General features: G+C 43.2%; 1 protein-coding gene across 4 annotated transcripts in view; it reads left to right on the top strand.

Annotated features, from left to right (window-relative positions):
• il16 (interleukin 16) overlaps nucleotides 1–27,777 on the top strand; it is an 85,711-nt gene that overhangs the window by 31,100 nt on the left and 26,834 nt on the right. For all 4 annotated transcript variants that reach the window (XM_073032992.1, XM_073032991.1, XM_073032993.1 and 1 more), the window contains 10 exons: nucleotides 709–820; nucleotides 3,294–3,436; nucleotides 8,950–9,060; nucleotides 9,607–9,721; nucleotides 11,792–11,865; nucleotides 11,959–12,184; nucleotides 19,671–19,788; nucleotides 22,845–22,977; nucleotides 25,283–25,370; nucleotides 26,162–26,580. In XM_073032992.1, the coding sequence (XP_072889093.1) occupies nucleotides 709–820; nucleotides 3,294–3,436; nucleotides 8,950–9,060; nucleotides 9,607–9,721; nucleotides 11,792–11,865; nucleotides 11,959–12,184; nucleotides 19,671–19,788; nucleotides 22,845–22,977; nucleotides 25,283–25,370; nucleotides 26,162–26,580 (1,539 nt within the window). The remainder of the gene's footprint in view (nucleotides 1–708; nucleotides 821–3,293; nucleotides 3,437–8,949; nucleotides 9,061–9,606; nucleotides 9,722–11,791; nucleotides 11,866–11,958; nucleotides 12,185–19,670; nucleotides 19,789–22,844; nucleotides 22,978–25,282; nucleotides 25,371–26,161; nucleotides 26,581–27,777) is intronic.

The following is a 27,777-nucleotide window of genomic DNA, read 5'->3' on the forward strand; positions in this document are numbered from 1 at the left end:
AATGACAAACTCTTGTTTCTTCAATATTTATGTAGCAGGTACAGTAAGGTTTCCGTTCAGTGTTACAGCTCTCATAGTTGCCCACTAGCTCCACCACTACTTTATTATTTCTCATCAGTCACCTTATGTCACTAGAGTCACTTTAAGGACTTAAATCAATCAATGTATATAAGCAATAAGACCATAAGATATAGGAGTAGAATTATGCCATTTGGCCTATTGAGTCTGCTCACTATTTCATCATAGCTGATCCATTTTCCCTCTCAGCCTCTATCTCCTGCTTTCTGCCCACATCCCTTCATGCCCGGACTAACCAAGACTCTATCAACCTCAGCTTTATATATGCCCAATGACTTGGCCTCCACAGCCACCTGTACCAACGAATTCTACAGATTCACCAACCTTTGGCCAAAGAAATTCCTCCTCATCTCTGTTCTAAAGGACACCCCTTTATTCTGAGGCTGTGTTCTCTGGTCTTAAACTCCCCCACCATAGGAAACAGTCTCCACATCTTATGCATTTATATTTATTGTGTGATCTTTTGTTATTATTATTGTGTTCGTTATCTTTTGTGGGCTTTTTTTTGCTCTTCATTGGGTCTGAAGTAACAATTATTTTGTTCTCCTCACGCTTGTGTACAGTACTGGAAATGAAACTAAACAGTCTGGAATCTTGTTATGTTCATGCTTTGTTTCTGATTTTTTGCAGGAACGTAAAAGCAATGGGACAGTTGAAGTGGAGTTAGCTAAAGGAATGTTTCTTCAATCACGTGATCCACAGACTGTATTTTCCTGCCGAAGAAGTCGCTGTAACTCAACAGGTAAGCGTCTGCCACCGGGAAGGGAAAGGGCAGAGAGCCGGAGGAATAGGCTGAAGCAACTTGTCATAGAGAAATACAGCACCGTGACAGGCCCTTCAGCCCATCTAGTCCATGCCGAACCATTTAGACTGCCTACTCCCATCAACCTGCACCAGGACCATAGCTCCCCATACTGCTCCCATCTACGTACCCATCCGAACTTCACTCAAACCTTAAAACTGAGCGCACATACACCATTTGTGCTGAAATCTCATTCCACACTCTCACAACCCTCTGAGTGAAGAAGGTTCCCCTCACATTCCCCTTAAACATTTCACCTTTCACTCTTAACCCATGACCTCTAGTTATAGTATCACTCAAACACAGTAGAAAAAGCCTGCTTGCAAATACCCTGTGTATATCAAATCTCCCCTCAATATTCTACATTCCAAGGAATAAAGTTCTAACCTACTTAATCTTTCCTTATAACTCAGGTCCTCCAGTCCCAGCAACATCCTTGCAAACTTTCTGTGTATTCTTTCAACTTTATTTACAACTTTCCTGTGGGTAGGTGAACAAAACTCCAAATCAGGCCTCACAAATGTCTTATACAACTTCAACATAACTGTACTCAGTACTTTGATTTATGAAGGACAAAGCCTACTTTTGACTCCACTCTCAATGAGTTATGGACCTGTATTGCCAGACCCTTTTGTTCTACCGCACTCCTCAGTGCCCTACCGTTCACTGTGTGAGGCCTACCCTGGTTGGTCCGGCCGAAGTGCATCACCTTGCACTTGTCTGCATTTAAATTAGGAAGACGTGTTTATATCATTGCAGTTCGTTCTCCCAGACTGGAGGCGATACTGTGAATTGTGTGAAGTAGTTCAGTATCAGCTAAACTTCATGTGGTAATGAGAGAGGCCTTAGATGAATATCATCAGCGTTCTAGTGAATGTGATCCAGAAGACAACAAGGGCGCTTACTTCGATATGGGAGAATGACGATCGATTATGAATGACTGTAGGCCTCTGTCCCTCTTGCATCTATGGATAGATGTTATCCTTGTGTGATGATGTAAGACCAACCACAGAAAGTCAACGATCATTGATTCCTCGCCCAATTTTTATGTTCATTGAGGTCACAGAATTGTATGGTATCCGTTAGTCTTGCAAGACCATGGATCTGCGCCTGGGAAGTCTTCTCCAGGGAGCAGGTCTGGGCAAGGTTGTATGGAAGACCGGCTGTTACCCATGCAACAAGTCTCCCCTCTCCACGCCACCGATGTTGTCCAAGGGAAGAGCAAGGGCCGATACAGCTTGGCACCAGTGACATCGCAGGAGTTGCCAGAGCGAGGTTGAAGGCAACGTTGGACTGCCTTAGGGACTCCAGCTCTGGATTTGTCCCCAGGGTTTACTCCCGAAGCCTTTCCCATGAGTGGGTATGGCCGCAAGGCAGCGGAGGTTTGAAATCAGAGTTTTCCCTCTCTTAGATGGACTGCCTTCCCAGGCTGATGAATTGTAGAATCACAGAAAAATACTATAAGCCAATCAGCCCTTTACATTTGAGATAGTTCTTTCTGTTCAGTTGTGTTTATCCACTTTGAGGCCATAATGCTGTAAATTTGACATCCTCAAGTCCCTTTCCAGCCTCTCTTTAAATTATTTCTACCGTTACTATTCAAATTCCAGATACTGAGTGAAAGTTCTTCTCATCCCCCTCTTTTACTAATGGTTTTAAATTAATAGTCTCCAGATAGTCACCAGCTTATTTAAAGAAATAATTATTATGTAGCTCCTTCACTAAGCCTCTAAGTATTCTAAAAATATTCATCCGATTACATCTTGTTTTACTCAACCCCAAGAATGATGAGACTGATTTTTCCAAGATCCCAATATAATTGCTTCCCTCAACCCGAGGTAATCGAGGTAACTGCTGAGAAACAACCGCAGGGTCTCGACCCGAAACGTGGTCCATCCACAGATGCTGACTGACTGATTGAGCTCCTCCGGCGGTTTGTTTGTTTTTCCTTCACTCCTCATTTCAGTATCAACATTCTTTTGTGCCTCCAACATCCTAATAAAGTTTCTCTGTACACTTATGGAGGCTTTTGCATTCTTCCTGAAGCGCGCACGATTTTCGTCGAGGCCAACTCAATTATTTATAGAGTAAGAACATAAAATGGAAATGAAAGCAGAAAATGAAGAAATGTAGCCTGCTTCTGACTTGATATTTCCTATCTTACACCACCACCTCAATTGACATCTGTGGTATTGAGCTTACTTCTGTCTGGAGCGGCACATACACACAATAAGACCCTCAAGGTTCAGTGAAAAGTTAATGGAATCTGTAACTTGTTTGTTGTAAATAGGAATGCTCATTGTAGTGGCCCTTCACTCCAGACATACTGACTATAACCTCCATGGGTTCCACCAGTTATTAATATTAGACCATCTTCTGCTTTCTAATGAATCGTAACTTATATTTTTGGCAGACGTAAATTCCTCCTGGGTGGACGAAAACATCGATTCTCTGGTTACTGCGAAACAAAATCTCTGTAGAAATCCTCCAACATATTCACTTTGTGGCAACAGGAAGTCTCTCTCACAGCAGCTGGAAGCTCCAGAAAGTGTCCATGTAAGACATTCCACAGGAAGTATGTTGAACAGAATCTGAATAAGTCTTTAGTCACAGTTTGTCTGTGGGTTAAGACTGTATGTAGTACTATTATGTTTGGTCACGTGCATGTTTTCCTTTCAATTTAATATAAAGTCCATAGTTTAATGGCTGTTAGACATAATTCAGTTTTATGGCACTCGTGAGCAGGAAGACTTTTAATTCATGGCCTACTCCATATCTTAAGTCAAAATCCAGGTCAATATGAAGGAACATTTCACTGTCAGAGGTGCCACTTTCCTGTTGAAATGTCCACCCTTGTCTTTCCTCTCAGGTGGACACAAGTATCTCATTGTGCATTTTCAATAATGGGCCGGAGTCCTGATAAAGGTCCCAAAGCAGACTACTGCACAAAATATGTTCATCGGCACTTGCTGCACTCCAATTAGCATAATTTAACATTGATTGGAAAGTTGAGGACTTTGGAGAATGTCTTAAAGTTATGATGGGACCTCTATAAATGCAACTTAAAGTTGTGATGGAAGCTATATAAATACAGCTTTGTTCTCCAGTTAATTTTCTACCTTCTGCTTCTCGCCACTGCTCCACCCCCTAGCAATAAAGGCTATTTGGCTATTAGCTAATTATTTGGCATTTCAGCATATTCGTTGCCAACATACTGTAGGTGTAGAGAATTGGACTCTACCTCAGAGCCATCATAATCTCTGCCAATATTCACCGGCCAATCTTTTAAAAAAGTTCCTACTTTCCTATTTTTCCAACAACAAGATTGATAATTTTACAGTGTCCCAGGATTTAGTCAATTTGTTGGCTTTGCTGTGTCCTTTGGTGACATTGTATCTTCCCTATAATTTACTTTCCCACTGAAATGTCTATTTTCATTAAACCTGAATACATTGAATTTGGTTTAAAATATATAACAGTACAATGCTGGAACAGGCCCTTTGGTCTGTGATGCCTTATGAAACCAATTAAACTGGTAAATAAATGCCAACTGAATCCCTTCTGCCTACACAATGTCTATAACCAGCCATTCTCTGCACATTCATCTGCCTGTCCAAGAGCCTCTTAAACACTTGCCCTTATTGTTATCCCAGACACCCACAATTATGTGTAAGAAAAACTTGTCCCACACATCTCCTTTGAATTTACCACCTTTCTCCTTAAAGAAAGATTTGACTCGGTGAGCTAAATAGTCTTATGGTCTTAAATGCATTTCCTCTGGTATTACACATTTTGACCTGAGAGAAAGATACTAGATGTGTCCTCTGTTTAGTTTCTTCATGTTGTTTGTTGGTATCAAATACAAAGAGCAGAGACCCAACCACTGATCCTTCTACACTATCTGCATTTTTCCGTGTAGAATACGTCATTTTTCCCTACAACTTAACATTACTCTCCTCTACAACTTATCATTTCTTAATCCATGTCACAATTCCAAGAAGCTCACTCTTTGATAAGAACCTCCTAGCAATATTTTTCTAAAACCTAAGCGTACTGCATCCACATCTTCACACCCACCTAATAGTTAGAACCTTTTGTTAAATACAGTTTCGCCTTCATAAACACTTCACCTGATTGTGCTCTCGTTATCCAGGTGGCATGTTACGACATGCTTAACGGCCTGTATCTTCACCTACCTATTTGACATGATCAACTCTGCAGTTTTCCTTTATTTTCCTCTCCTCTCTTTAATATACTATGTAAGTTATATTTCCTATCTTGTAAAACCTAGGACATTTCTGAAGATCAAAGTTAATGCATTCTGTGTCTCACAAAATGCTGGAGGAACTCAGCAGGTCAGGCAGCATCAATGGAGAGGAGATAAACAGCCAATGTTGTGGGCCAAGACTGTTCATCAGGACTGGACAAAAGAGAGAAGAAAGTGGAATAAGGTGTTGAGGTGAAGGGGAAGGAGTACAGGCTGGATGGTCAGCTGCTGGAGTTTGAGGGGAGACATGGTAGTATTTCCTCAGATTATGAGCAGCGTAGATATGGTAGGCAGTCAGAATATTGTCTGTTTGGTAGAAATGTTGAACACCAAAAAAACAAGGCTTTTCAAGTTGGGGGGCACTTTAAAGAGAACATGAGAGGCAAGTTTTTTAATGCAGAGAGTATTGGTGCCTGGAATAGTGTACCGGGGTAGTACGGAAGGAGGCAGTTTGGTGGAGTTTAAGAGGCTTTTACACAGTCACGTGAATATGGAGGGAATGGAGGGCTGTGGATGATACGTACAGTAGGAGCAGAATATTTAGTATAAATGGGCATCAAGATTGGCACAGTATCATGGACCAAATGACCCGTCTACTGCTATACTCTTCCCAAGTACTGTTTCAATATGATGTCAGTTTCTCCTTCCTTCTAGACCCTAGCACACTCTGGGTGAACACAATTTAACTCCTCTCCCTTCTAATCCTTCCAGTAATTATTATAAATCTCCACCTGATGCACCATCAATAACTCACGCCGAGACTTAGGAAGTGAGATTATCGGCTTTTATTGACTGAAGGACAACACTACATCCTGGGGAAAATGAGGGAGAGCAGCAGGCCACAGTCGCCTTTATACAGGGGTCTGTGGGAGGAGCCACAGGGGTAGTCAGCAGGGTCTTGGGAGGAGCCACAGGAGCAGTCAGACAGGTATATCTAGTTCACCACACCACCGCTACCCGATTTTTGAACAAACTATTGTTTCTACTAATTCTACCTGGACCCTTCACAGTTTTTTACTCCTCAGTCCAATCTCTAGTATGCCACCGCTGAAAAAGCGGCCTGTCCAAAGTTCCATAGAAAGTTCTAGTTCTGCCAACGTTATTGTAAATTCCTTTTGCATCCTCTCCAATGTGGTCACACCTTTCCTGTGATGTGGTGACCAGAGGGGTACATAAGCTCTGGTTGAGCTGTTGTGGTAGGCTGTTCCCAGGAAAACCTCCTGCTTTTATATCCAAGGCCTCGATGAATAAAGAAAAGCATCCTAGGGTTCTTTTTAAATACTTTACTGTCTGGTAGGATTCGTTAGTGTACATCCCAGTTTTCCTGTTTTCTTCCATGCTATCAATATCCTCCCATTTAACACACATGCCTCTGCCTTGCTGCACCTCTGAGGTAGCTTACCTCAGACTTCTCTGGATTGAATTCTGTTGGCCACTTTGCCTAACCGACCAGACTGCCCAGATCTCCCTGGAGACTAAAACTCTCCTCCTCATTGGCAATTACATGGACAATTGTTAATTCTCTTTATTCTGCTCCCTACACCTACTGGACCATTAATATACAAAATGCAATGGGCTAAGTATTGACCCCTTGGAATCCCATTGGTAATGGCTTTCTGGTTGCAAAACATCCATGAATGGCTTCCTGTCACAAAGCCAATTCTGGATGTAGTTTGCCACTCTCCTTTCAATCCCATGGGCTTCACCTTGTTTATCTGGGAAACTAGGTGGGGCCTTACCCTCACACAATGCTGGAGGAACTCAGCAGGTCAGGCAGCAACTATGGAAATAACTAAACAGTCAACATTTCGGGGCGAGGCTCTTCTTAAGGCTGAGAAGGAAGGGCTTACTTTCCCCTGCCTCCCCTCTTCATTCCCTTTCTCTTGGGGTCCACTCTCCTCTCCTATCAGATTCCTTCTTCTTCAGCTCTTGATCTTTCCCATCCACCCACCTGTTTCAGCTAGCACCTTCCAGCTAGTCTCCTTTGTCTCCCCCCACCATTTAACTCTGCTTCCTTTTCAGTCCTGAAGAAGGGCCTTGGCCCAAAAAGTTGACTATCTATTCATTTCCATAGATGCTGTCTGACTTGCTGAGATCCACCAGCATTTTGTGTGTGTTGCTTTGGATTTTCAGCATCTGCAGAATTTCTCTTGTTCAGATCTTTACCCTACTAAAATCCATATAAATTACTCTATATTAAATATTTCACCCTCATCCACCCTCCTCAGAAAATTTGACCAATTTATCCAGATGTAACTCTTCATGCCAAATTCACAATTACTCTCTTCCATAATGAAGGTATATATTGCCTCTTATGATGAATTAAGAGGCTTTCTCATCACTGAAATTAAACCAACTGGCTTGTGGTTTCTTGGTTTACTCCTTCCTTTGTTTTTAGACAATGGTGCAAGATCAGCAGAGCCCCAGTTCTCTGGCACCACTCCTGAGGCTAGTGAGATCTGAAAAATGATGGCCAATGTCCCCATTTAAAAAAAAAATAAACAATCTGTGACATATTTCATCCACTTTCAAAGATGCTAAACCCTTAATAATTCTTCCTTTACTGTGCTTATCCCATTTAGTACCTTAGTCACACCCTCCTTAACCACAACACTGGCAACATTCCTCCACTCCCACGTGAAAAGTTCATTTAGAACCCTGTACACATCCTCTGCAGAGATGACCATATACTGTAGGTCATCTTTTCAGTCCCTGATAAACTTTGTTCATTCCTCAGATCTTTCTCATTGTGTATGTATAAAATAAATTGTTTTTTTAAACTTTTGCTTGCTTTCTTAAATTCTCTTTAAATCTTCTTTTGTACACTTTCCATGCTCCCCCCTTTTTATTAAAACTCGCAGTGTCTGACATAAATTTCCTGTCACTGCCTGATCTTCTGACAGAATATCTGACCATCAGGGAGTTGGGAGGAATCAGTGCTTGTAGGAAGAACTTTGTTCAATTCCTATTCTAAACCAGAGGTCTGAGTGGATCACTCAGCATTAGAGTGTATGCTTATGCTGAATTATTGATGTTATCCCTGTTAAGTGACGGGAAGATGGGGTGAGCGTGGATGTCTGGGAAATGAAGGAGGTGTGGGTGAGGGCAGTATTAACGTTGGAGGAAAGGAAACTCTGTTCTTTGAAGAAGGAGGACATCTCTGATGTCCTAGAAAGGAAAGCCTCATCTGGGAATAGATCTGATGGAGACGAAGGAACTAAGAAACGGGAATGGCATTTTTACAGGAGACAGGCTGGGAAGAGGTATAGTCAAGATAGATGTGGGAATCGGTGACTTTATAAAAGATGTCAGTGGACAATTTGCTACGCAGATCTGGACGTGGATTAACTAATGCCCCAGGTTACATATAAATGAAAGCTGCATTGTTGCTCAGGCAGTTATTTACAGCTGGGCTATGTACACCCAGGTGAAGAGGTGGTAAACCGGCTTCATTTTATGCAGCAGTCTTCTACAGAGTGCTAAAGGAATATTTCCTTATTTGTTGGGAGAATGGTGATGCTATACTTCTCTAGGATTTCAGCTTTAGCCAGTGTTTAATAAAAATGGGAACAACAAACAGCCTGGTAGAGGAACTCAGTGGGTTAAACAGCATTGGTAGGAAGAAAGGAATTGTTGATGTTTTGGGTTGAAACCCTGCATCAGGACTCCTCCTACTTTTCCTCTCTAGATGCTGCTCAGCTTGCTGAGTCTCTCCAGCAGATTGCTTATTGTCCAGGTTTGTGTCTTGTGTCTCGAACGAAAATGTGATTTTCCTTTCCCGATCCACGTTCTCTTCCTGCAGACGATCACACGAGCGACTCGATCCTTAAGTTCAGCTCACTTATTCCACTTGGGTTGTGGTGCACCAGCCTCTGTCATTTCAAACATTATTCTGATGAAAGGCCAGGGGAAGGTAAGTCTTGCCTTCTGTTCTAGTTCTGTACAGGAAAATGAAAAGAATCAACGAGGGAAACTGTGTTTTTAATGTTACTGCTCAACAAGACATTGCACAGTGAATGGGTACATCATAATTCAGGCTCACACTGAGCCTAGCTGGAACAGTTCTTTCTGGTCCTGCTTTTAAACCAAGTATCAGCACGGTATAATTAACATGCCCGTTTCAAGCCGCATTTCAGTCATCTGCACAGACACGTTACCCTCTCTGGACCATTTGGGCCAATTCCATTACTAGCCATAGTTGTCAAGTAAATGTGAGCTGGGCAAGAGCCATGGTGATCATGAGGCCAGTGAAGTCAATAGGAATATCCTAATGTGACATGAATGTTAAAAAAATATACATGCATGAAAGGTGGTGGTCACATCCGCACTTCAGAATTTTGAGCGTAGGCCCAACGTTTGCTCTTGTGTGTTCCCCTCAGTGTGATTAACTTGCTTGCTGTTGCCCAACAGTCGCTGGGCTGCTTTTCGAACTGAGAAATGTGAATGTTTTCTTTCCCAGGGACTGGGCTTCAGCGTGGTTGGAGGACGAGACAGTGCTTACGGACCCATGGGGATCTTTGTGAGGACGATATACCCAGAGGGAGCAGCTGCTGCTGATGGGCGGCTAAGGGAAGGTGTGTAAGCCCGGGTCTGTTCCATTTCTTTACTTGTCATAGAAAAGTACAGCACAAAAACAGGACTTTTGGCCCATCTAGTCCATGCCGAACATGCCTGCACTGGGACCCTAGCCCCCTATATCCCTACCTACTATGTACCCATCCAAACTTCTCTTAAATGTTGAAATCTTAAACTCTTTACAAAGATGTAAATTATGCACAACCTATATCAAGCTTTGCTTGGTGTACTGTATACAGTTCTGGTAAAAGAAATACCCAGGCAACGAAGAGGAGGCAGAGAAGGTGCTTCTGGGTGGTGCCAGGAATGGGCGGATGTAAGTATGTGGAAATGATGGACAGTTCTCTGTTCTTCTGAGGAAAGAAAGATAATGGGAAACCTAATGGATGTCCTTAAGACTAAATCAAATCAAAATCAAATTCAAGTTCAATTATCATTCAACCATACATGAATACAGCCGAACGAAATAGCATTCCTCTGGGGCAAAGGTGCATCACGTTCAAAGTAGTGAGCAGAAAGACATAGTCACGCAAAAAAAAAACCCCACACACTTTTAGTCCAGGTCCCTGAGCAACATGTCCCACAAATTGATGGTACAGTTCCTGGCAGTGCGCAGACGCACGCAATCCAGCCTGTCTTTCCACTGACTGGTCACTGGAGGGCAGCACCAACTAAGCACAGACGTCATGCTACACCACCTCTGGCATCACCTCTCCTGGACTGCAGCAGCAGGCAAGCCCATGGCTCGAGGCCTAGTCCTCGCTACAACCGAGGCCACACAGCTCCTCTGCCATCTGTCCTACCACCAAACAAGGGGAACAGGCCTGAGGCATCTTACATTATCGATGTCCAACAGTGACATTGGTGAAAGCAGTTGGTTAAGTGGATAGAGCAATGATGCTTCTATTTCTGGGGAAGTACCTTGACAGATGCTATCAGTTTAGGCTGGTTACCAAGGCATTTGAGACAGAATTCAGAAGCAACTTCCTTAGCTAAAGAGTGGTGAGAATGTGGAACTTGCCAATGTAGGAAGTGGTTGAAGTGAATAATATAGATGCATTGAAGAGGAAACTGTGAAAACATCTAAGTGAGCAAGGAATAGAGAATAGTTTTTTGTGTCGTTTGTCCAATGACACGATTGTCTGCCTGTCCAGACAGGTTTTAAGCTCTGAAAGGTTCTTCCATAGACCTTTGCCCTCTATACCTCTCTAGTATACCCCTTTAGTAAATCACTTTAAACAGTCTCACTAATTAAGTTTACCTGAGAACATTTGCGATGAACTGAACTTTAGACATTCCGGGCCACAAGAATCTTCAAAGTCAGGTGTGCAAGTATGGCTCAGGTTGGGATACGGCCTCACATCCTAAACGTAGCTCGAATTTGGTACAAAACACATGCCGACTGTGGTCAGGTTGGCAAGCTGCCAAGTATGCTGACCCCCTCATTGTTGACTTTTCTAATTACGTTCCTTTGAAGCAACTTGGAAATTTTCCCTCCATTGAAGATTCCTCTTGTTGAAAATTATCATAGTATATCTGATTTGTTGAGTGTGCAGAATAATGCACAGGAAACAGGGAGAGGTCTGAGGGATGCTCTTTTATACGTTCTGTGTCTGTGCATGTGCACAGTAATGCATGCACACGTTATCAAATAGATATCAGCTATACAACAATTAAACAAATTATATTCTCTGCTCTTGGATTCATAAGGTTAGGAAGCATGGACATTGGTTATTTGACCCACTATGCCCATGTCAACTAATAAGCACCAATTTGCTTTAATGTCATCTGCCAGCACTTGATCCATGGCCTTTTATGCAGAGCTGATTCAAGTGCTCGACTAGATTGGCCCTGCTTCCAGCATTCTCTCAGATCAGATCAAACAGAGAAAATGGGACTCACCATTCTGTGTCTTTTTCTCTCATCATAATGACATTTTGAAATGCAAGTCTCCATTTGATATCAGAAGTGTGACTTCATAAGAGTAACATTTAAAGTATGGTACTTGACTGAGATGCAAGATACTTGTAAAATAGAAATGCCCACACTGTCAATCTTATACCGTGCAGGTGATGAAATCCTTGAAGTGAATGGAGTGTCTATGAATGAATTAACCCATGAAGAAGCTATACAGATATTTAAGGTCAGTGTGTCAGAGGGTGCAGTTTTAGTTTGTAAATTGAATCCTATATAAAAGCAAATCCTCAATGTGCTTTTACCTTCTTGTTGAACGCAGCAAGTAAAGAAAGGAGTTCTCACACTGACAGTCAGGACGTGTCTGAAGGGCTCGAGTCTCACTCAGCGTCAATCAGCAGCCTACCTGAGCCGCTCGTGGTCCGTCAGCTCAAATGGTCATATCACTAGAGGAAGCTGTTCAAGCTTGGAGCTGGACAACATGCTTTTCCTGCCAAAGATACCTAATCCTGATGACAGAATAATTATGGAAGTCACTTTATACAAAGGTAAGCAAATGATCTTTCCATAAATAAATTCTAAGCCAATGGAACACTTGGACTAAGTATGCCCCAGTTTTGGTCTTGATACTGGGTTAGTGACAGTAAGTTTGCACAGTTAGTGGTTGGCTTTCTTAAATCTAAACTAACAGAAGTACAGCTATGATTAGCCCACAAGGTTCACTAACAGAAGAGAACGATCCACTGCTGGTCAAGCCATGCACGATGATGGTTAACTCCTACATGCCTCTGCCTGTAAAACTCTCCAGAGTAAAGAGAAGTATTGTGAAATTTAAAGGCGGTGTTGTGCCATGACCATACTCAGGATGAATGTGCATGCACTGTTCATCTCTGAGAACAGCCAGCAACGTTGTGGCCAAACTTTCAATCTGTTCATCGACATTTCTGGCCCAAAGGCAGGATAGCACAGATGCTGAAAAGCTAAAATGAACACCATCTTTCCTTTTTCACTTTAACTTCTGTTCTTGTTTGTACACCAGAGGACTATTTTTGAAAGGAATTCTGCCAACAACAGATGGATGTGAGTGGGAGGTAAGGTCATTCTGTCCCATATAGTTAGGCAGCATGCCAAGTGACAGCCTCATCGATGCTGTAAATGTCCATTAAATAGATACTTGGACTTGCATACACAAAGATGCATTCTATACTTACTGGTAGGTGAGACTAGAACTAGGTGACAGATTTGGGGGAGTAGATTTAGGAGGAACTACTTTTCCCAAAGGGTGATAAATCTGTGAAATTCTCTGCCCAGTGAAGCAGTGGAGGCTACGTCAGTAAATATATTTAAGACAAGGTTGGATAGATTTTTGCATGGTAAGGGAATTGAGGGTTATAGGGAAAAGGCAGGTAGGTGGAGATGAGTCCATGGCCAGATCAGCCATGATCTTATTGAATAGCGGAGCAGGCTCGATGGGCCGGATGGCCTACTCCTGCTCCTATTTCTTATGTTCTTACATGTTCCTAAACATCCATACCTAAGTATAACCGTTTAGTTCTCTTTCAATATCAGAGTGTTACTGGCAACGATAGCATTTAGTGAGCATTTTGGATGGCGTGGTAGTGTCGTGGTTAGCACAATGTTTTACAATACAGTTCTTCTCCAGGTCTCGTGTGGGTTTCCTCCAGGTGCTCCGGTCTCCTCCCACAGTCCAAAGACCTACTGGTTGGTAGGTCAGTTGTAAGTTGTACATCAGGCTAGGATTAATTTGGGGGATTGTCGTGAAGTGCATCTCGAAGGGTTTACCCCCCACAGTATCTCAGTCAGTAAATGAATTTAGTGAGAAGGTGCTAATGAGCCAGCTTGAATGACTGGACACTCCTGGTGAAGGGGTTTCATCAAGACTCGCAACTATATTTCCGAGTAACAATGGTGTGTGATTCAGAAGGAACATGCAAGTGGTGGTGGTTTTCCTATGAGCCTTCATCTATAACGGTAGAGATTGCAGGTTTGTGCCGCCTGCAGGAATAGCCTGGGCAAGAAATGACAGTCTATGTTGTAGAATAGCTGGTCCAGAATGGTGGAGGAGATCCCTAGATACCGAAACCCAGTAACATAGATCCCTAGATACTGAAACCCAGTAACATAGATCCCTAGATACCCAAACCCAGTAACATAGATCCCCAGATACTGAAACCCAGTAACATAGATCCCCAGATACTGAAACCCAGTAACCTAGATCCCTAGATACCCAAACCCAGTAACATAGATCCCTAGATACCCAAACCCAGTAACATAGATCCCCAGATACTGAAACCCAGTAACATAGATCCCCAGATACCCAAACCCAGTAACGTAGATCCCCAGATACCGAAACCCAGTAACGTAGATCCCTAGATACCGAAACCCAGTAACGTAGATCCCCAGATACTGAAACCCAGTAACATAGATCCCCAGATACTGAAACCCAGTAACATAGATCCCTAGATACCCAAACCCAGTAACATAGATCCCCAGATACCGAAACCCAGTAACATAGATCCCTAGATACCAAAACCCAGTAACATAGATCCCCAGATACTGAAACCCAGTAACATAGATCCCTAGATACCCAAACCCAGTAACGTAGATCCCCAGATACCCAAACCCAGTAACATAAATCCCCAGATACCCAAACCCAGTAACATAGATCCCTAAATACCCATATCCAGTAACATAGATCCCTAGATACCCAAACCCAGTAACATAGATCCCCAGATACAGTGACCAGTTGTGCCTCTAAGAAGACTCCCCAACAAAGGGAAGTCATGTTTTAATTCGCTTGTAGTGCCCACTCTGGATTTGAGGATTGATCAAAGGAATTACATGTGGCCTGAGCACAGCATTGAAGGGGGCAGCCCCAATGGAGGTACCATAAATCAGATGAGTTGTTCATTACATTTGCCTCTTGCATCAAGGATGCCATAGCAGAATAGAAAGAAAAGAAGACAGTTCTGTCACTGTGCTTGGCAAAACTTATCTCCTGCTAAATTCACCAACAGACTTTGCAGAGAGATAGTTGGCCACATTTCCCCCACCTGCTATTGATAGTTATACATTAAACATAGACAGTTGGTTGCAAACTTCAATGGAACATCCTGGAGACATGTAAACATGCCCATTATTCTAATATGAGCTCCCCAATCCATTCACAGTCTATTTTCCCAGAGCAGGCACAGTATGATGCCAAGACTGGGGGCACAGTGGACAGCGAAGAAGGTGATCAACACTTGCAATATCTGGACTAGCTGGAAAAATGGGCTGAAAATGGCATATGGAATTTAATACAGATAAGTGAGATTTGTTGAACTTAAGTGAGGATAAACCAGGCTAGGGCTTACAATGAATGGTAGGGCACTGAGGACGTAGTAGAACAGGGGGATCTAGAAGTACAGATCCACAATTCCTGGACAGTGGCATCACAAGTAGATAGGGTCATAAAGAGTGCTTTTGGCATATTAGCCTTCATAAATCTAAACATTGAGCACACGTGTTGGGATGTTATGGTATAAGATGTGGGTGAGGCCTAATTTGTAGTATTGTACACAGTTTTGGTCACCAACCTACAGGAAAGGCATCAATAAATTTGAAAGAGTGCAGAAAAATTTACTGAAATGTCACCAGGACTTGACATGAGTTACAGGGAAGCGCTGAATAGGTTAGGAATTTATTCCCTGGAGCATAGGAGATGGAGGGGAGGTTTGACAGAGGTATACAAGATTACGAGGGGTATAAATAGGGTAAATGCAAGAAGGCTTTTCCCATTGAGGTTGGCTCAGACTGGATTAGAGGTCATGAGTTAGGGGTAAACATGAGGGGAAATTTCTTCAGAGGGTAGAATGAGTGCAGGTTTGACTTCAACATTTAAGAGATGTTTGAATAAGTACATGGATGGGAGGGCCATGGTCCAGGTGCAGGTGAATGGGACTAGGCTGAATTAATTCAGCATGAACTAGATGGACAGAAGGGCCTGGTTTTGTGCTGTGGTGCTCTATGACACTAGGGGAGTCTAAAACCAGAGGGCATAGGTTTAAGGTGCGGGAGAAAGGGAGGATTAAGGGGGATCTAAAGGACAAATTTTTCACACAGAGGGTGTGGGTATATGGAATGAGCTTCCCAGAGGAGGTAAGAGAGGTGGGTACGTTTTGAAAGACATTTGGATTGGAAAACAAGCAAGCAAACAAGCAAGTTTATTTGTATAGCACTTTGCAAACACGTGGCAGTTCAAAGTGCTTTACATAGAACGAGATATAAAAATAAAACATCAAGTTTCAGACAACATTTAAGAGAGTAAAATAAATGTATATGATAAACAGAAGTGCAGGAGATTCTAATTAAAAGTTACAGTGAAAAGAAAAGTTTTAAGCCTCGATTTAAAAGAGCTTAAAGTTGGGGCAGACTTCAGATCCCCTGGAAGGTTATTCCAGGAGCATTGTAACTGAAGATGCTTCGCCATGTTTAGCTTGACCCTGGAGACGGTAGGCAGACCTACCACAGATGACCCGAGAGCTCGGGAAGGTTCATAATGCAGCAAGGGTTTGGAGATGTATTTTGGCCCTAGACCATTCAGTGCTTTATAAACCAGTAGTAATATTTTAAAGTCAGGCCTCTGATGGACAGGAAGCCAGTGTGGTGATCTGAGAACTGGGGTGATGAGTTCTACTTTCTTGGTCTTTGAAAGGACTCTAGCAGCAGCGTTCTGAATGAGCTGCAGCTGTCTGAGGGTTTTTTTACAGGGACCTGTGAAAACACCATTACAATAGTCAAGCCTATTAAAGATCAATGCATAGACAAGGTTTTCTGCATCTTGCTGAAACATGAGCCCTTTAACTCTTGCTATATCTTTAAGATGGTAGTAGCCTGACTTTGTAATTGTCTTAACATGGCAGTTAAAATTTTAGTTGGAGTCCATCTCAACACCAAGGTTTCTGATTACGAACAAGATCTGCAGTTGCTGGATATCCAAGGTATCCACACAAAATGCTGCAGGAACTCAGCAGGCCAGGCAGCATCCATGGAAAAGAGTACAGTCGACGTTTCAGGCCGCGACCCTTCAGTAGGACTGGAGACGACATGAAGAGTAGAGTTAAAAAGTGGGGAGAGGGGAGGAAGAAGCACAAGATAATAGGTGAATCCAGGAGGGAGAGGGGTGAAGTAAAGAGGTGGGAAGTCGATTGGTTAAGGACTCGAGAGGGGGTATCAGATAGTTGAGGACAGAAGGCCATGAAAGAAAGAAAAGGAGGGGAGGAGCACTAGAGGGAGATAATGGGGATGGGGAATGGTGAACGAGAGTGGGGGATGGGCCATTACCAGAAGTTTGAGAAATTGGTCTTCATGCCATCAGGCTGGAGAATACCCAGATGAAATATTTGGCTACCCAAACATTTCTCAAACTTCCAGTAATGGCCCCACCCCCACTCACCTTCACCATTCCCCATCCCCTTTTCCCTCTCTCACCTTCTCTCCTTGCCTGTCCATCACCTCTCTCTGGTGCTCCTCCCCCTTTTTCTTTTTCCTTCTGTCCCCTCCTATCAGACTCCCCCTTCTCCAGCCCTTCCACCAATCAACTTCCCAGCTCTTTACTTCACCCCTCCACCTCCTGGTTTCACCATCACCTTGTGTTTCTCCCTCCCCTCCCTCCACCTTTTCAATCTACTCCTCATCTTTCTTTCTCCAGCCCGTGCTGAAGGGTCTCGGCCCAAAACATCAACTGTACTCTTTTCCTTGGATGCTGATTTCCTCCAGCATTTGTGTGTGAGTACCAAGGTTTCTGGTTTGGTTTGTGGTCTGTAACGACGGGGATTCTAAGTAAGCACTGACTTTTAATCATTCTTTTTTGGCACAAAATACAATTATTTCGGTTTTCTCTTCGTTTAACTGGAGGAAGTTTTGGCTCATCCAATCAGTGGTTTGTTCAATACAGTTTTTTAGTGATTGTATCGGTCCATAGTCTCCTTACACTGTTATGTAAATCTGATTGTCATCCGCATAATTAAGGTAAGATATTTTATTGCTTACCATGATGGGAGCTAGAGGGAACATGTGCATGTTAAACAGAAGAGGCCCTAGTATGGACCCTTCAGGCACCCTGCATATCATTTTTGTTTGGTCAGATATGCAGCTACCAATTGATACAAAATAGTCCCTGTCCTGATGCAGGGTCCAATGCATTAGCATTGGAAAGTCAACTTGGTCGGTATTGCGCTTTGTAACTTCAAAACATTAATTAATTCAAGGAAACACGGGAATCATAGAAATGTGGCTGTAATTTCACCTTTAAGTACGGCGCACATATCACATGGCAGCGTGATGATGTATAATATTAACGTATATTTACATATAAACTCATAGCTATTTATTTAAATGAACAAGAATGCTCAATCAAACAATATATGTACAAGATAACTCAAATATTATTGAAATACACAACAATGTTGAATGAATTGAGGCAAAGGCCCTGTTTCCACACCGTATTACTCTATGAATCAGAATCCGAATCAGGTCTATTATATGACATTAAATTTGTTGTTTCGCGGCAGCAGTACTGTACAAAGACATAAAATTACTATAAGTTACAAAATAAAGGAGTGATGAGGAAGTGTTCATGGGTTCATGGACTATTTAGAAATTTGATGACGGAGGGGAAGAAGCTGTTCTGAAATTGTTGAGGGTGAGTCTTCAGGCTTCTGTGCTTTGTCCCTGATGGTAGTCCTGAGTAGAGAGCCTGGCCCGAATGGTGAGGGCCCTTGGTGATGGATCCTGCCTTGTTATGAATCTATGAAACAAAGGGCCTTTTTCCAGAATATTGGGTCAGGCTGAAATAAAATACGTTAGGATAGTGTTACGTACCCCGTAACTGGGTGTCTTACCAGCAAAGATAGAAGTGTCCGTTGGAGTCTGGTGGTGCTATTTTCAACAGTGTTTATTAGTAAAAATATACAAATCAATATCAATGCAAATATACAGATAATACACGTTAGCAATACTAAACCTAAAAGTGCGGGTATAATAATAGTCAATAATAAAACAAGCTCTATCGTTGTCTAGGGGATAATGAATTGTCAGATTCAAATATAAAGTTCAGTTCAGTTCATGCAGGCTGCGGTAGTTGTCGGTCGATGTGTTGCAATTGTTGGAGAGAGAGAGAGACTAGAGAAAGAGAGCGCACAAACAGTAACAGCTATGGTCTTTGCCAACCTTCCTTTATGATTTCGATCCGTCGATGTGTCGTTGTTGTGGCCATTCAAGTGTGATCCCTCTGTCCTTTAGCTAGACCATTCTTCCGTGGTGGACTCGTCACCCAGGCAAGGGTGGACACACACACAAGCCCCCACCGGTCTCGCTATAAACACTGTGAGTTAAAATTCACCGACCCTTCGTTCGGTCTCTGATGTCCCACACTGTCTCGTGGGTTTCTGCTGCTCACTAGTGTTTCTCCTGGTGTGTCTGAGGGGCGTCACCCCAGACCTCAATTTTATCCCCACTCACGGGGTCTCAGGTGTCAATCAGGTTTGAATGACTTAACCCATCAAACCAGCCCACTCTGGCTGTCCCCTGAGGGATTTCAATGAATAGAACAGTACCAAGTAAACAATCCTTCTCCAAAAGACAATAGCAGTAAATCTCCTCTTTTGTCAGTAGGAGACGTTCCACCTTGTGTACCTTTTAGCTGTGTGTCTCTTTCTCTCTCATTCTCTTTCATGAGATGTTATCAATAACAACTGCCCTGGCAGATTTCCTTTTGCCTCTCTTACTTCCTTGTTAGCAGCATCGAAATAGTAGCGATTTGCGATTCTCCAAAAGGGGAGGGGGGTTTAAAGGGTCACTCTGCACCCTTCTGCCCATCAGAGTTGTTCATCCTTCGTAACAATAGTAAGGTGGCACCTGTGCGTATGTATGCAGCAAACCATTCACACTGACGCATGCTCTTCTCAGGGCAGAAACTAGGAAGCTGGGAATGAACACGCTCTAAATCCGCTTCTCTTTCCTTTTCTCCAGAGGATGGCGTTGGTCTGGGAATTGGGTTGTGCAGCGTGTGCACACAGCTGCAGGCATCCTGCATTTATATCCACACCCTTTCTCCGGGATCGGTGGCGCATCTAGACGGGAGGCTGCGGTAAGGCCTGGAAGTGAACGCAACAAGTTTTCTGAAATTCTTCTCTCTACGTCGGTCTCCCACAGCACAAGCATTGCTCGGAGACTTCAATATGGAGCAGATACTTTAGATATGGTCGGTTGCCAGGCTCCTGATCTCCAACCAGTAGTTTGATGGTGCAGGGAATCAGACATACAATAGTCAATTCTTCTATTGTCTAACTACTAACGGCAGAGCGGCACAGTACCCTCCCCCCCATAACACCAGAGACCCTGGTTCAATCCTGGTCTGTCTGTGTGGAATTTGTACATTCTCCCTCGTGTTCTGGTTTCCTCCCCCATCCCGAAGATGTGCGGAGTACTAGATTAATTGACCACTGTGACGTGCCCTGAACGTGTGGGCGAGTGGTAGATTCGGGGAAGTTGGGGAGAATTAAAAAATGGGGTTAACCTAAAATGAATGTAAACATTTGGCTGATGGGTAGTGTGGTCTTGGGGCACCAACGGCTCTGATTCTATGCTGTACATCTCCAGAGCTCCAGCTACCCATCACTCTATGCACCTTCAGGGCATCTCAAAACATTTAACAGCCATTGCTGTCGGCTCCCACTGTGAGCAGAGGACCGGCGAGTAACGTTGGCTGAGAGATTGACGTTGGCAAAGCTGCTGGGGGCAGGGGGGTGGATGAGGGCAGGCGGAAGCAGCAGCGAATGGGTTTTGAGTAGGCACCTCACCTAAAAGCCTGGAATCGAAGGGATGAGAGCAGGGGTTCCCAACCTGGCGTCTCTGGAACCCTTGGTTAACGGTAGGGGGTCCATGGCATAAAAATGACTGGAAACCTCTGGATTAGAGGATGCATTTGTCCAGCTTAAGTGAGTATGACCTGGGGGCAATAAATTGGAGAAGATTTTGCAAAAATAATTTGAAGAATAACTTATTTAATTCCAGCATATCCATTATATAACCATCATCTCCGATTCTGTCCTTACTGGGCTGGAGGGAGCAGAGATGGCTGGTAGCCCCTAAGACTGAAGCAGCAGGGCTGAACAGACAAGTCCTGCCTTCTGGGCTATTATTTACAGATATTTCTTTCAATTTTAAGATCCTCCCTTCTAGAAGTATGGCTTTAAAAGAAACTTTACATCCGTATAACTCTTGCATTTAGGAAGTTGCCCAATGGATTTTATGATCAGCTGGCCATGAATTTAATAACATTTAAATACTATTTGGAAAATGTTCCTTCCGTTGTGGCAACATTCTTCCTTCAACTAATGCCAAGAGAGGTGAAATGGTCATTCTTACAGATTATTGGTGGATCTTACTGAATACAAATTGACTCCTGTGTTTGCCTGCTTGGAATGAGTGACAACACAAAAATAACTTCTTGATTGTTGTGCAGTGGGATAGACGAGAATGGTCTGGGGAGCAAGTGGTGTGATTGCATGCCCAGTCAGTGTGGAACTATTTAATTGAATGGTCAGCTGCACCATAAAGTGCAGTGTGCAATTACCCACCTCCTGGCCAGCAAGAGTGCACGTTCATTGTGAAAATCAGGGTCCAATATCAGAACCAAATGGGATACGGTCACTATCCAACAGGTTCCGAAGCTGAACGTGTTGAAGTGGCTGAGCCAGAGGAAGGCAGTGCATTATTTCTAAAGCACACAGGGCCCACACACAAAAACCGGGACACTGGATTCCCTCCCTCCTCTATCTCAAAAACAACTCTGCTTACCACATACAGCTGCCTCAGCTGGTGGCGATTTTGACCTCCAGTCTGTACTCCTGGTTTTAGAAAGCTATAGAACGTAGACCAGGGCACAGTACAAGACAGGAATAGGCTCTTCAGCCCAAAATGTTGTGCTAAACTAATTTAATTCATAATTAAATGCCTAACTGATGCCTTCTGCCTACACAGTATTCATATCCCTCTGTTCTCTGCACATCCATTTGCCTATTTAAGAGCCTCTTAAATGGCGCTATCACATTTGCCTTCATTTCCACCCTGAGAGCGCATGCCAGGCACCACTCTCTGTACAAACAAAATCAGCTCCTTTGAATTTACCCCCTCTTCCCTTAAATATATACCCCCTAACATTAGATATTTTAATCTGGGAGACCACCACAATCAAGAAGTTATTTTTGTGTTGTCACTCATTTACACGGGAGTCAATTTGTACTCAGTAAGATCCCACCAATAATCAGTAAGAATGACCAAGTTTGTCCAACATTTCTATATATCACAGGTGCTAGGCAGCATCCTGGTAAACTTCTTCTGCACCCTCTCCAAAGCCTTCATATTCTTCCTAAAAGGGCTGACTGGAATTGTATGCTCCAGATGCAGCCTTACCAAAGCTGCTACATAACGTCCAGACTCTTGAACTTAATGTCTTGACGAATAAAGGCCGTACACCTTCTTTACCATCCTTTCACTCCTTGAAAGTGCAGCCATTCTGTACACCAACTCTGTTAAAGTTCCTGCCATTAACCGTGTATTGTCCCTTTGCATATGATACAACTCCATCCGCCATTTCACCACCTACGTCTGCAGCTGATCTATAACTTGCTGTTTCCTTTAGCAATCTTCCAATCTATCCACAAGACCACCAATTTTTGCGTTGTTTGCAAACTTGTCAACCCACCCCTCCACGTTTTCATCCAGGGCATTCCTATCAGAATCAGGTTTAATATCACCGGCATATGTCATGAAATTGGTTAATTTGGCAGCAATAGGTCAATGCAATACATGATAAATAGAAAAAACAGAATTAAAGGAATTATATACATGTATATTAAATAGTTAAGTTAAAATCAGTAGTGCAAAAACAGAAATAAATTTTTAAGAAGTGAGGAAGTGTTCATGGGTTCAGTGTCCAATTTGAAATTGGATAGCAGAGGGGAAGAAGCTGTTCCTGAATCACAGAGCACGTGCCTTCAGGCTTCTGTACCTCTTTCCTGGCTGTACCAATGAGGAGAGGGTTTGCCCTTCATATATACAGCAAGTTGTGATGTGTGTATAATGTACTATTATTTAGTTAAATAGGTGACATTTTTCATTGAGTTTTATCTTCTGTTGTAGGTGCGGTGATCAGATTTTAAAAATTAATACAACCAACATCCACAATCTGACTCTGAATGAAGCTTACACCCTTCTCCAGCACTGTAGGTCTGGACCAAATGATCTGGTGATTAGTCGGCATCCTGATCCCTTGGTAAGATGATCGGATCGCAGACGTTATCAGAGGGATTTAATTGAACCTGACTCAGCCATCATGAATCTGACAGGACCAGGAACGATGTCAATGGTGTCATTCTGACCAAAATTCCATCCAATCCCACGGGATTTTCTTTTGCTGATCTAAACTCAAATTAATTCCTAGGATTTTCACAACTTGTTACGGATTTACTGCAGTGTGACTAGGTTTTTAACATAAAGTATCGAGGAAAATGGACGTAGAATTGAGGAGGGGGGAGTTTTGGAAGGAAGGATTGGAACTGTGGTTTGAAAATGGGAAGACTGGGTTTGAGAGAGTTTCAGAGTTGCAGAAAGTCAACTGAAAACTTCACTTCTTCAACAAAATTGAGGAATTTGCAAAAGGCAAGATTTGCATTAATAGTGCACTTGTGAGGGAGGTGTGCAGAGACTGGATGTAAAGGAGCTTACTAAGGAGCTTGTGCTTCACATTTTGTCCCAGGTTGGTTTCGTACATCCAGTAGCACTTTGGATGTGGTGCATATTTGGTGAGGATACATTTTCAATGTAGACACTGGCTAAGGAGATTCAAGACCACAAAATTATAGTGCCAAGTCTGACACCAGATAATATCTCATCACATGTTCCCTCAGAGTGAAGCAAAGTGATGTAGAGATGAGGGAATACTGAATGTATTCATACAAGTTCATCCCTAATTACCCTTGTGGTAATGTGGCAAGCCACTATTCTTCTCTTGTGCTTTTGAATAGGGAGCTCCAGGATTTAGACCCAACAGCAAGGAAGGAACCATGAATATAGGTTTTCAAAGCTGGATGATTTGAGTAGGAGGGGTTGTGTTCCAACATATCTGCTTGTCTTTCCTTAGTTTGCAGGTTTGGTCACTGCTTTAGTTAGATGTTACAGAGCATCTTGTGGATGGTACACACTACAGAGACAGTGCCCATGAGGCTGTGATGTCAAACATGCTGCCATCTTAATGGCCATGCCTACGTTATGAGCTGGGCAGAAGGTGATAAAATGAATGTGAATAATTTGCTGCCCTTACTGTGAGCTGAGATCCAAGACCACAGCTGGACTGAACCGAATATCCCATTAAATAATTCTCCTCCGGCAATAATTCTAAGCTAAGTAGTCTCTGTTGTAATTGAGACAGTAGTTTCTTTGTTGTTCGGACCTATGTGATATATCTCTACTATCACTGCAGGTAGCAATCGGAAATTAGCCATTATTGTTCTGAAACTTCCTGATGACGCCTCAGAATTGTAAACAGTAACTTCTCTTTACCACTATTGCCATGCCTTATGCGAGGGATGTTTAATGAGCAAATGATCCCAACTTGGAACTTGGTGTATCAGAAATTCAGGCCAGACCCATTTCTGCTCAATGTGGACATTCTCAGTCAGATACTCTGACATCCTGTCATCTGTTGCTTCCTGGTGGCAACTTTAACTCATAAAATCCACGGAACTCTTTTCTGAAGCCTCTGAACCTTTCAAACAACAACAAACGTCAGTTGTTGATTTACTGGGTGTGTGTGGAATGGACAGAAAAATCTAACAGGAAAGATCACATCGCTGCCAAGCTGAGGAATAGATAGTGCTTGGGCAGTAAAGGTGGCATTAGGCACAAAAGTGCGGCTAGCAGAGCGTTTTATTTTAAAGGATGACACAGCCAAAGACCTGCACCTGGTATTCAACCTCCCCCTCCCTGCTGTTGTTGTTGCACCTTTATTAATGTGATTAAGTTGCAAAAACAAAAATTAATCTAATTAACACATTTTATTGGCCTCTTACCTGTTTCAACCTTCAGCTTCACCCCTCCTTCTGTCCACCTGGCTCCATCTGCCTCCACTTGCCCCTGTCTCTGAGTTCTGCCACTCCCCCTTCCCTACTTGGCTTGACTTATCCATTATCTTCCCATCCCTCCTCCTTCTTGCTCCACCAATCACCTCCAGCCCCAGTCTCCCCTCTCACCTCTCCTCTTTATACTGGCTATCCCTCTTCTCCACCCTTAGTTCTAACACAGGGTTTTGACCTGAAATGTCAAAAATTCCTTATCCCCCACAGATGCTGCCTGGCTCACTGAGTACCTCCAGCAGATTATCTGTTGCTCCAGATTCCAGCATCTGCAGTATCTTGTGTCTGTCTTAATCAATATGTACAGTATGTTTCTTTAAATGAAATAAAGGTATATTTCTGTAAAATCTTCACTGATCAGCAAGACTGATAGTTTTTTTGGTTCAATCTCTGAATTTCTTTGATGTTGATGGTTGAAATATGAACAATAACTCTTTGTGATTACAGATCTCTGAGCAGCAATTTCATGACACAATTCTACAAACAGTGGAGAATGCACGGTTCAATAAGGACAGTTATCAGTGGAATGCACAAGGTAAATATAAGACAAAAACAACAACAAAGAAAACATCCTGTGAGCCTTGTTAATGTGAGAGGTCAGAGGAGAATGGCCAGACTGGTTCAAGCTGACAGGAAGGCAATAGTAACGCAGATAATCACACGTTACAACAGTGGTGTGCAGAAGAGCATTTCTGAGCTCACAACACGTCAAAGCTTGAAGTGGTTGGGCTACAGCAGCAGACAAGCACACACGTACACTCAGTGGCCACTTTATTAGGTACAGGAGGTAACTAATATGGTGGCCATTGAGTGTATTTCCCCCATATTGACATCCTCAGATTCCATTATTTACCCACACATGAGAGACAACTGGCAGTGGTTAATTAACCTACCAAAACCATGTATTTGGGATATGGAGCACAAGAGGGAAACTCAGTCAGAGCGTGCAAACTCCATACAGATAGGGGCAGAGGTTAGGACTCGCTGTGCAGCCCTTGGAATATTTCAAACCCTTGAGTTGACCATTTCGATACATCTGAAATAATGAAGCAAGTTAGCCAGGTTGAATATCCTATGGCTTAGCATATGCTTCTGACGTTAATTCCTAAGTGTAATCAAGAAGAAACCTGATATTTTTGTACAGTAGTGAACAAACTGCTGGAGGGATTCAGTGGACCCAATGGTATCTGTTGGAGTAAAGGAATTGTGTATGTTTTGGGTCGAAGCGCTGCCTCAGGACTTTTGTTCACTGTAAAGTATGGGGTCTTCTTTTGTACGGTTCCAGGAGAACAGGGCTCCACTAAGGTTGTGACTCTTCTTTTAAAGGCTTGAGGAAAATCGAGGCAAGCTGGCACAGAAAGAAGGCATGGGAAAAGTGCATGGACAGGAGTTTCACCAGGAAAACTCAGAAGCCAATGACCCGCTCCAGCAGTGACAGCAGTTACTTTAACAGCGCGGCCGTGAACCCTGGCACGCTCATCTATGTCAATCACAGCAAAGGCCTGCAGGCAGACATACCTGGACTGGACAGTCCACAGACGGTCACGGTTGGGATGCCACCAGAGAAAGGGCATGGACAACTGGGTGGTCCCAATAAGGACTTTTATTTCATCAAAACTAATGATAAGCTTGCATCAGAAGTGACTGATAGAAACAATAATGATTCAAAGAGGACGCGTCCACCAACCCCACCGCCCAGGACGACGAGCTGCAGGGGTTCCCAGCAGGATCAATTTATTACAGAGGTGACTGAAGATCCACATTAACATAGAGGAATACAGCATGGAGACAGGTCATTCCACCCAAATGGTTGTTCCTGTTGACCACATCCTTCCTGCTAGTTCCCATTGCCCACGTTTGGCCAATAACACTCCGAGTCCCTCCCTTCCATACACTGATCCAAGTGCTTCTTAAATGCTGCAATTGTACCTGCCTCAGCCACTTCCTCTGGCAGCTCACTCCGGGTTTGCACTACCCTCAGTGTAAAGACATGACCTCAGACGGAAAGTTAGACAATCTCAGTCTTTCCACTGTCAGGGGAGACGAGGTCTGAACAGTTGCAATGTTGACTCTTGGAATGGGCTTAGTAAAAAGGCTGTTGCTCAATTGCCCTGACGATACTTCTGCCACCTTAGCTGCAAACATCCTGAACGTTGCGAGGAGGGTCAGAGAGTGGGGCATTTTGTTTCAGCAACAAACTATCTGTGGGCACAACTCAGCAGCTGGAGCAGCTTCTGTGGGAGGAAAGGAAATGTGAACATTTTAAGTCGAAGCCCCCTTTCCTTTCTTCCCCCAGCCTCTGCATGGCCTGCTGGGCTCCTCCAGAAGCTTGTTCGAAGATTCCAGCATCTGCAATCTCTGGGGATATTCTTTTATTTTATTTAGCGATACAGCGCAGAGCAGGCCCGCTGGCCCTTTGAGCCACCACGCACAACCTCCAACAAACCCAATTAACCGCTAATCATGGGACAATTTACAATGACCAATTAACCTACCTGGTATACCTTTGGACTGTGAGAGGCAACTGGAGCACCCGGGGAAAACTCACGCATTCCACGGGGAGAACGTACTGACTCCTCATAGAACAGCGCTGGAATTGAACTCTGAACTCCAGAACACCCGAGCTGTAATAGCATCACGCTAACTGCTACACTACCACGACTTTTGCTGAGGTCAAAGCCCGGTAGCCTTATGTTTGCCTGCAAAATTGGATTGCATAACATGGTGTTTCTGAATATTATGTGATCTAATTTCAATAAGAAATCACCTCTGAACAAAAATCTGGCCTTAATAACCAAGTCTGATTTTTGTTGTTCCGAGGGTTATGTAAGAGGACCCTAGACATACATACTGGTTTCTGAGGAAGTGCAACTCAGATCAAGAAATCACTTCCACAATTTTCCTTCGGGAATTTTATCCACTGGAAGCCTGATTCTGCAGGA

This window comes from Hemitrygon akajei, chromosome 30 (genome assembly GCF_048418815.1).
Source record: "Hemitrygon akajei chromosome 30, sHemAka1.3, whole genome shotgun sequence".
In the NCBI taxonomy this organism is placed as follows: Eukaryota; Metazoa; Chordata; class Chondrichthyes; order Myliobatiformes; family Dasyatidae; genus Hemitrygon; species Hemitrygon akajei.